Source organism: Gracilinanus agilis, chromosome 1, assembly GCF_016433145.1.
Source record: "Gracilinanus agilis isolate LMUSP501 chromosome 1, AgileGrace, whole genome shotgun sequence".
NCBI lineage: Eukaryota > Metazoa > Chordata > Mammalia > Didelphimorphia > Didelphidae > Gracilinanus > Gracilinanus agilis.
The window spans coordinates 333880548-333891365 of NC_058130.1; the positions used below are offsets into that span (position 1 = coordinate 333880548).

The 10818-nt window shown below is 37.3% G+C and overlaps 1 protein-coding gene across 1 annotated transcript in view; it reads left to right on the forward strand.

The window, feature by feature from the left end:
• The first annotated feature begins 766 nt into the window (after window positions 1-766).
• GTF2H2 (general transcription factor IIH subunit 2) overlaps window positions 767-10818 on the forward strand; it is a 33768-nt gene continuing 23716 nt past the window's right edge. Inside the window, exons 1-5 of the mRNA XM_044657682.1 lie at window positions 767-816; window positions 6294-6389; window positions 7699-7776; window positions 9280-9316; window positions 9525-9611. Coding sequence (XP_044513617.1) covers window positions 6334-6389; window positions 7699-7776; window positions 9280-9316; window positions 9525-9611 — 258 coding nt within the window. The 5' untranslated portion in view covers window positions 767-816; window positions 6294-6333. The remainder of the gene's footprint in view (window positions 817-6293; window positions 6390-7698; window positions 7777-9279; window positions 9317-9524; window positions 9612-10818) is intronic.

Here is a 10818-nt window from a genome sequence, read left to right on the forward strand (position 1 = left end):
AATAAATAAGTCCCAGAGTTGGTACTTTGAAAAAACAAATAAAATAGATAAAGTACTGGTAAATCTAATAAAAAAGAAAGAAGAGAATCAAATTAATAGTATTAAAAATGAAAAAAGCGATCTCCCCTCTAATGATGAGGAATTAAGACAATTATTAAGAGCTACTAAGTCCAATTATATGGCAAAAAATGAAATGGACTAATATTTACAAAAATATAAAATGCCTAGATTAACAAAAGAGGAAATAGAATACTTAATTCTATTTGCCTTGCCCTTAGTCCATACCCTTCTGTCTAAAAATTGTTAGAAACAGAAATTAAGGGTTAAAAAAAAAATCCTAAAAAAACAGCAATTTAGAAGAAAACAACAACAAACAGTTCCTGGGATCCCAGGCTAGGGCACTGGAAAATCCTAGGTTTCCTTGAAATATGAAAGGATGGCTGTAAAGCTCTTGCAAACCTTAGCGCGCTCTGTAAATGCTAGCCACTATTACTGTTTAAAGACTAGCATTCGCAAGCAAACCCCGGGGCAGCCCAATGCTCTTTTGGGGAATCGGAGATCCTCTGGGGGCCCAGGTCCATTCTTTCTAGCCTGCTCCACGTGCCCGGCGGTGCTCACCATCCAGCGCCATCTGGCGGACCGCGGACGCTTCGCGTTCCGGAACCTCTCCGCGCTGCCGGAACGTTTCTTCGCCACCACGGCGCGCCTAGTGTGGCGAGGAAAGATTAGGGCAGAGGACCGTGGTGCCATGCGCACTTGGCGCGCTTCGAGTCTGACTGGCGGTGGCCGTCTCTACCATCCCTCTTGGGGAATGCGGTGAGTATTCAGGCAGGGAATCGGGAGTTTGGCGGAGGAGGAAGAAGAGAGGCGCAGAGGAGAGCTCGGGGGCGGGGAGTGGCAGGGTGTCTGGAAGGAGGCTTCCCAGGGAAAGGCTTGACCAGGGATTGGTGGGTGGATGGGATGGGGTGGGGGGTATAAATCCCTAGTGGTGGAGAGGGGACTCTGTTAAGCCGGAACCGGAAGGGTTCCGTGTGAATTTCTGGGGAAAGGGGGAGGGAAAGGAGCTGGGTCAATGGGAGTACATTAGTTGTAATTGGAGGCGGCAACTTCCTGAAGAGGAAAGAGGTGGCTTGGAGCGAAATCCATAATTAAAGGTTGGTGAAGAGTGTTCGACCCTAAGTCTCTGGCACAGAAGAACTACGAATGAATGAATGAATTTGGGAGTCAGGAAATTCCACTTCATACACTTCGTAATGTATGAACTACAGACCCTGGGCAAGCCATTTAATCTCTCAGCCTCATTTCCTTATAGGTAACGTGGGAATAAAAATACCCTTCCCACCCCCCCACGCACTTTACAAGATTATTGTGAGAATCAAATGTTTGTGAACAGTGCTTTGCAAGCTTTAAAGCCTTATATAAATGTTAATTAGTATTATTACTGTGGACTATCTTAATATTTCTATTTACTGTTATGTCAACCAGCTGCCATTTGGTGTTGGGGACTCCAAAAAGGCAATCCTATGATAGTTTGATGGATAAGAATTTACCTCTAAAAGTAGTGTAAAGGTCCCTGATTTGGACTTAAGAAAGTTTCAGGTCTAGGTTCTAGTTTAGGTGCATCATTTAACCTCCCTGGGTCTGAAAGTCCTCATCTTGCAAAATGAGAGGGATTAGAAGGATAATTCCCAATATCAACCTGAGGTAGTGAATTGGGTGTTGGTGTTGGAAATACAGGTTCAAATTGTTCCACTTACTATGTGACCATGAAGGATTCACTAAATCTTTCTTAGTCATAGTATGATAGAGAAGATAGGCTGTCATGAGGGTAAAGGATGACAAGTGGAAATTGGCATTGGTATCTTTGCAAGGTCAAGAGAAATGAAAATAAGTCTTGTAAGCTTTACTGCAAGAGAGAAGCAAATGGGGGTTCAGACTTTGGAACCCCAACACTGACTAGCTTGTCGGGTGGACCCTCAATGTAAAGCTTATGTTAGGATATGAATAAGAGTTGCCTAGAATGGGCAGGCAGAAATTTCAATGTGCATCACTGGTAGAATATCCAAATCATGAGATCATAAAGCTACAAAAGAATATAAGCACTTAAGTGCCTGAGTACAAGATTTTCTCTGGCACTACACTGATATGTCTTCCCTACTAAGTTACCTGCAAAGGATACTTGAATTTATATAGACACCAAACATTGATATTTTACTTTTATTTAATTCTAATAATATGTGCTGGGGTGAAATTGGGTTTCTACATTTGCTGTGTTGAAATAAAAATGAAAAATACTAAAACAAGCTGAATGGAGAAACCACAGTCAAAAATCTAAATTTTCTTTGTCCTCATGGCATCTTTTAGTCTTGCTTTTTGACATTACTCATTGAAACTGGGACTAACTTACTGAGACCCACCATTTCTCTCCTTATTGCCCTCTGTATTATTTTCATTTAAAAATTTTAATTGGGGGGCAGCTGGGTAGCTCAGTGGATTGAGAGTCAGGCCTAGAGACAGGAGGTCCTAGGTTCAAACCCGGCCTCAGCCACTTCCCAGCTGTGTGACCCTGGGCAAGTCACTTGACCCCCATTGCCCACCCTTACCACTCTTCCATCTATGAGACAATACACTGAAGTTAAGGGTTTAAAAAAACAAACAAACAAACAAACACATTTTAATTGAATTGGATTGACACTAACTTTTAAGGTTAATTAATCCCATAGGAAATATCTTGTTAGAGGAGAACCTTTTAAAGATGCATTTTTGTGTAGTGAATCAGTTGATTTTTTGTAATAAACAGAGTGAGAGCTTAAATTTTCTATGCCTTTCAGTCAGTTTCCATAACAGTGGAGATATAGAAAATTGATGGGAAAAACCTGTCAGTTTTCTTCTCATGTTTTTATCAAAGATATTCTCATGTTCATTTAGATCATTTTCCTAAAATCCTGTTCAGAAGAAAAAGGCATTGTTTACTGATGTTCTTTTGATTCTTTCTGTGATAATAAGCTAATCATGTATTTTGAAAATTGATCCCTCAATGCTTTTAAAATTATATCACCTGGGGCAGCTGGGTAGCTCAGTGGATTGAGAGTCAGGCCTAGAGACAGGAGATCCTAGGTTCAAATCTGGCCTCAGACACTTCCTAGGTATGTGACTGTGGGCAAGTCACTTAACCCCCATTGCCTATCCCTTACCACTCTTCTGCCTTAGAACCATTTCACCTAGGAGGCAATACGCAGGAGTTAAGGGTTTAAAAAAATAAATAAAATAAAATTATATCACCTCCAGCATAGGTTTCTCCTATGACATAGGCATATTGATCAGTCCATCGTTAGTCTTTTAAAGTCATTTCAGGGGTTGCTGAGTGGCTCAGTGGATTAAGAGCCAGGCCCAGAGACAGGAGATCCTGGGTTCAAATATGGCCTCAGACACTTCCTAGGTATGTGACTGTGGGCAAGTCACTTAACCCCCATTGCCTATCCCTTACCACTCTTCTGCCTTAGAACCATTTCACAGTATTAATTCTAAGGGGGGAAAGTAAGAATTTGAAAAACAAACAAACAAAAAAAGTCATTTCCACTTCTTTAGCTGTAATTGAATCCAAAAATTATGGTTCTGCTGTCAGTAATGGAAATAATTTTCTACAGGAATGCTGGCAAGTATGTTATATGCCTTTCATTTGTTTGTTGTCCTTCCTACTTGATTTATCAATATATACTCTTTTTAAAAATTTTTATTTAATTGATTAAGAAAATTTTTCCATGGTTACATGATTCATGCTCTTTCCCTCCCCTCCTTCCACCCCACACCTGTAGCCAACATGCAATTATTTTTTTTTTTTTAAACCCTTCTCTTCCGCCTTGGGGTCAATACTGTGTATTGGCTCCAAGGCAAAAGAGTGGTAAGGGTAGGCAGTGGGGGTCAAGTGACTTGCCCAGGGTCACACAGCTGGGAAGTGTCTGAGGCCAGGTTTGAACCTGGGACCTCCCTCTCTAGGCCTGGCTCTCAATTCATTGAGCTACCCAGCTGCCCCCCCCCCCCCAGCATGCAATTCTGCTGGGTTTTACATGTGTCACTGATCCAGACCTGTTTCCATATTATTGGATTTATCAATATACTCTTGAGCTAACATGGCTTATTTGAGTCTCACAAGTTTTCTGCAGATTTGTTTTCCCTTTCTCTTTCTTGGCACTTTGCTATTCTTTAAGGTGATATTGCTTATAATCATTGCCTCTTTTAGAGGTTTAATAAATTGGTATAGCCTGAAGTAGCCACGGGGGGAAGTCATGAATGAAGTTTTTAGAGAAGACTTGTACGTTAGGAATATTATTCCAGTAGTGATTTTAGACTTCATTAGAGGAGGATATATAGAGGTAAGAAGACAATGAACAAGGAGGAGGCATAGAAGAAAGATAATGAGAGAGAAACTGAAAAGGCAGAATTTACAAGACTTTGGCAGTTGATTTCATATAGGAAGGGATGGGAGGAGAGGGAAGAGACAAAGATCACTTCTTGTTTTGGATAAGGAATTTAGGAGAGGGGCAAGTTTCTTTTCACTTTTAAAAATTGTGAATGTAAATACTGAGAAAAAAAAAAGGTCAGTTCCATATATATCATAGGATAGAAAGAAAAGCATAATGATAAATTTAACATACAGTTTTCAAAATTTCCTTGCTCATGTTTCCTTCTGGCCTTCCTTCTCATTGCGCTCACGCTCTCTCTCTCTCTCTCTCTCATAGGTGAGCAGGTATGGAGCAAAGATGATTCAATTCTGTTTTTAACATATTGCTTTAATGATTGAGCTGGTTGAGTTGAGGAAGATATTTAATAGGCATTTGGAAATGCTGTGCTAACATAGGGATCTGAAGAAAGAGACCCAAGAGTTTTCTCCATGAGGTTGATAATTGAAACTAGTGAGGTAGATTAAATTTCTAAGAGAAAGATCGTGTGTTAGAGAAGTTTAAGTGCATGCCTATGTTTTTCCAGGGTAGGAGGAGGAACAAAAAGTTAAGTGGAAGAGATTGAAGAAGTAGTTTATAGTCAACAAGATAAAATAATAGAGACATCAAGGAGGAAAGCAACCTGAGAAAAAAAAGCAATGGAAACAAGAATATTTTCCTAATGTTAGGATAGAAGCTAGGTATCAAGTGAGTGAGGAATAGATTGTGAGTAAGTAGAAAGCATTATACAGTATGATCTCCATATGTGGAGGATATGTTTCAAGACCCATGCAGATAGAAGAGAACACCTCTTGATCCCATCTATATGTGCTCTCTCCCTGCTCCTTCCCCTCAGCATCAAACTCTGCCCTGAACAAGAATAACAAAAAACTTAAAAAGTGAAAGTGGACCTCTTGTTGGAAAACTGAAACCAGGGAAAGTGAAACTGCTACTTAGGGGGGGGAGAGAGAGAGAGAGAGAGAGAGAGACAGAGAGAGAGAGAGAGAGAGAGAGAGTGAGTGTGTGTGTGTGTGTGTGTGTGTGTGTGTGTGTGTGTGTGTAGATAATTACTTTATTTGCATCATTCAGACAGTGGAAAAAAAAACAGATCCTTAGAATTTGAAGTCAGAAGGCTTATATTCCAGTCATGGCTTTGTAACTTATAATTTGGTTGAACTTGGCCAAGTCTTAAAACTCTCAAGACCACAATTTACTCATCTGTGAAATGAAGTTTCCGTCATAGACTCCTCAGAATCATATTCTAAATACCTAAAATTAAATCCAGAGACTTTAAAGGAAGCGAATTATATTGAAATAAAGATGTACGGTTTTTTCCCACCCACATTCATGAACTTCCTGAAATCTTTCCATTTACTTTCAGCTTAGGAAATTCTCTCTAGAGGGCTTCAAAATCTGTCGTCTCAGAACTAGCTTGAAGGGGAGGAAAAAGAATGAGAGAGCATGAGAAGGGGGAAGAATCAAGGGCAGAATTTTTTAAATTGTTTTTTCCAACAGGTTTGTAGATAGAAGGGAAGAGAGAGAGAGAGAAGGAAATTTAATATGCTTGAGAGAAAGTGGATGATTGATACAATGGAGTCTCAGTAGTGTTGGGGTCAAATACACAGAAAGGCACCCTCCAAAACCAGATAGAAAGAGAAAATAGAAAAGCTTTTGAGTTGAAAAGGAAGAGAGCTGACCTTATGTCAGCTAGCTTCAATCTTCTAGATTAAATATGATTTAGTGAGTTTTTCTCCCTGTTAATATCTTTTTTTTCATTTAGATATACTTGAAGGTAAATAAGTGTTGGAACATCCAAAATCTACTAATAAAAATTGAATGCTTTTTATCTTCTAGGTTATTTACTTTTTAATAATTAGACCTCACCAAAGCTAAAATGGATGAAGAACCTGAAAAAACGAAACGTTGGGAAGGGGGCTATGAAAGAACATGGTAAATATGGGATGGTTTAGTTTAGTTTTTTTTAAGCATCATTGTTCCTTTCAGCTTCCCCCCTCCCCCACCCCAAATAATCATTGTCTTTAGGGGAATTCTTTTTCTTTGTTCCATTTAATGTTTTTAATTTTTTTTATTTTAATAAATTTCCACATGAGTTTTCCAAAGTTATGTAATTCAAATTGTTTCCCTTCCTCTCCACACCCCCACGCCCCCCCAAGCTGGCAAGGAATTTAATCTGTGTTATACATTATCAGGCAAAACATGTTTCCATATTATTTATTTTTGTAAGTGTATAATTTTATAAAACCAAAACCCCCAAACAAGTAGTAAATCATATGCTTCCATCTACATTCTTACTCCAACAATTCTTTCTCTGGAGGTAGATAGCATTCTTTTTCATAAGTCCCTCAGAATTGTTCTGGATCATTGTACTGCTGTTAGTAGCAGAGTCTATCACATTTGATCATTCCACAGTATTGCTGTTACTGTATACAATGTTTTCATGGTTCTCCTTATTTCACTTTGCATTCAATTCATATAGGTCTTAACAGTTTTTTCTGAAATTATCCTGTTCATCATTCCTTACAACACAATAGTATTCCATCATCAGCATATACCACATTTTGTTTAGCCATTTCCCAATTGAGGGACATTCCTTTAGTTTCCAAATTTTGCCACTACAAAGAGAGCAGCTATGAATAATTTTGACCAAGCAGATCCTTTCCCATTTTTTTTCTCTCTCTTTGGGATACAGACATATACTAAATTGCCTTCCAGAATGATTGGATCAGTTCACAACTTCACCAGCATTAGTGTCTCAATTTTGCCATAGTCCCTTCAATATTTATCATTTTCCCTTACTGTTATATTGGCCAATCTGAAAGGTGTGAGGTGGTACATCAGAGTTGTTTTAATTTGCATATCTCTAATCAAGAGTGATTTAGAACATTTTTTCATGTGATTATTGATAGCTTTGATTTTGTCATCTGAACACTGCCTATTCAGATTCTTTGACCATTTATCAATTGGAGAATGACTTGAATTCTTTTAAATTTGACTTATTTATATGTTTGAGAAATGAGACCTTTACTAAAAATATTCATTATAAATTTTTTTTACCAGTTTGTTGCTTCCCTTCTAATCTTGGTTGTACTAGTTTTGTTTGTATAAAAATTTTTAAATTTAATATAATAAAAATAATACATTTTATATCTTGCAATGTCCTCTTTCTCTTGTTTGGTCATAAATTCTTCCCTTTTCCATAGATATGATAGGTAAACTATTCTGTGTTCCCACTTTATAGGGAAATTCTTAAAGAAGATGAGTCTGGATCACTTAAAGCTACCATAGAAGATATTCTCTTTAAGGCTAAGAGAAAAAGGTAAGTCAAGTGTTGGCTTAAAATATTTCGACTAGAATTTAGTTACTAGATCATCTTTTTTTTGGATCATCTTTTTAATAGCTAAGAAAACAAGAGTCTTATTGTCCCTTATAAGACTTTGGAGTCGGGTTTTTTCCTCTTAAAAGTGGCCTGGAATAATATAGAATTTTGTGACTTTTTTTTTAAACCTTTACCTTTCCTTTTAGAATCAAAATTATCTTTGTTTTTTTAAGGAAAAAGAGGAGTAAGGGCTAGGCAATGAGGGTTAAGCAACTTGCTCAGGTCACACAGCTAGGAAGTGCCTGAGGCCAGATTTGAACCAAAGACCTTTAGGTCTGGCTCTTAATGCACTGAGTCATTTAGTTGCCCCCATGACACATTTTTAGTGAAATTTTCCACTGGCTTTGATTGATTTTGGACACAGAGCATGAATGATGCTTCTTTCTCTGGGGAGGTAAAGGGATGTGTAGGAAGGAGAAGGCTTTTCTCTGGCCTCTTAAGATTTTCCTCATAAAACCTTTGTTTCAATGTTTATGCTTCCCTCCTCTTTCCCCCTAGAATTCTTTTCTATTATTTTCAGTCTTTTGCTAAAGCCCTGAGACTCTAGAGAAATTGTATACAAGGAGATCCCTGGATGAGCTTATTACTAAGGCTAGTTTGTTCTTATGTTTTATTGAAGTTGACCTTTTAGGATTTATTAGCTATTAACTGTAGTATAGTGCCAAAATAAATGTAAGAGTACAAAAAGTGTATTTACCTTTGTGTTATACTCTGTATAGTAAATTTTTTTCAGAGTATATTAATGAATTGTTTCTTATGTTCTCTTTTATTATTCATTCAAAACTGAAACTGAACTACTGGTTTATTGACTTAAAAGTATAGAAATTAGCCTATCTAGAGAATAAAATTAATTTAACTCAGATTCACTTTCTCTTCTTTTGAGTTGAAAATAACGTGCTAATTAAGTTCCTCCTTTTTTCTTCAATTTTTTTTTTTACCTCCACTATATTTAAAAGAAGCACCCCCAGGGCCTGTTGAGTAAGGGAGAAGACCTAGGGAACTTTTTAAGGCTAAGGTAAGAATGAGGTCCTAAAGTGATAAGCACATAATAGGAATAATAGTAGCTCACATTGAAATAGTTCCTTTGGTTATAAAGTAACAATGTACATTATTTCTTTTGATTCTCATAAAAACTTTAGGTAGTATAGTAGCATATAGGTAGGTAGGTTGGTTATATAATATTATCATTATTTTACAGATAAGTGAATGGAAGTTCAAAAAGTCTGTGCCTTGCTGATTTGCCTACATAGATTTTCTTCTGACATAAAAATTAGTGTTTCTTTCTCCTATCATACGTTGTCTTCCAATTGCATGAGAAGTCATAAAACTATTAACTGTACATTATTTCATTTAAAAGTGTGGCATATTTCTTATGGTTCCACAGGATTATTCATATTATGATAATACATTGTATTCTACTGAAATACTTACCTATTTTTACAGAGTATTTGAGCACCATGGACAAGTTCGACTTGGAATGGTATGTTTTTGTCTTTTCCACTGTTACAGATATTTGGACTAAATGATATAGATGGTCCTGTAGAATTAATAATACAGCCTTAAGAATTAAGCCTTAAACTTTTTGAGTTATTTTTTTAAGTAACTGTGTAGGATTTATGTATAAAATACCAAATTTTTTTCAAGCTAAGAATTTATCCTTAAAATTTGTCTCTTATTTAATTTTGCAGATGAGACACCTTTATGTGGTAGTGGATGGATCCAGAACTATGGAAGACCAAGACTTAAAGCCTAACAGACTGACATGTACTCTAAAGGTCAATCTCTCTAAATTAATTTGAGGAAGGACAGACTTTTCATTATGTACTTTTTTTTTTCTCATTGGTGAAATGTCATCATCCATATTCTTTTTTTTTAAACATTTATTAATATTCATTTTTAACATGGCTACATGATTCATGCTCCTACTTCCCACTTCACTCCCCGCTCTCCCCCCACCCATGGCCGATACACATTTGCACTGGTTTTAACATGTGTCATTGATCAAGACCTATTTCCAAATTGTTGATAGTTGCATTGGTGTGGTAGTTTCAAGTCTACATCCACAACCATGTCCTCCTCAATCCATGCGTTCAAGCAGTTGTTTTTCTTATGTTTCCTCTCCTTCAGTCCTTCCTCTGAATGTGGGTAGCGTTCTTTACCATAAGTTCCTCAGAGCTGTCCTGTGTCATTGCATTGCTGCTAGTACAGAAGTCCATTACAATCGATTTTACCATAGTATATCAGTCTCTGTGTACAATGTTCTTCTCTTCTCCTTTCACTCTGCATCAGTTCCTGGAGGTCTTTCGAGTTCACCTGGAATTCCTCCAGTTTATTATTCCTTTGAGCACAGTAGTATTCCATCACCAGCATATACCACAATTTGTTCAGCCATTCCCCAATTGAAGGACATCCCCTCGTTTTCCAGTTCTTTGCCACCACAAAAAGCGCAGCTATAAATATTTTCGTACAAGTCTGTTTATCTATGATCTCTTTGGGGTACAAACCCAACAATGGTATGGCTGGATCAAAGGGCAGGCATTCTTTTATAGCCCTTTGAGCATAGCTCCAAATTGCCAGCCAGAATGGTTGGATCAGTTCACAACTCCACCAGCAATGCATTAATGTCCCAATTTTGCCACATCCCCTCCAGCATTCATTTTTCTCCCCTTCTTTCATTTTAGCCAATCTGCTAGGTGTGAGGTGATACCTCAGAGTTGTTTTGATTTGCATTTCTCTAATTATTAGAGATTTGGAACACTTTCTCATGTGCTTATTGATACTTTTGATTTCTTTACCTGAAAATTGCCTATTCATGTCTCTTGCCCATTTATCAATTGGGGAATGGCTTGATTTTTTATACAATTGATTTAACTCCTTGTATATTTGAGTAATTAGACCCCTGTGAGAGTTTTTTGTTACAAAAATTTTTTCCCAGTTTGTTGTTTCCCTTCTGATTTTGACTACATTGTTTTTGTTTGTACA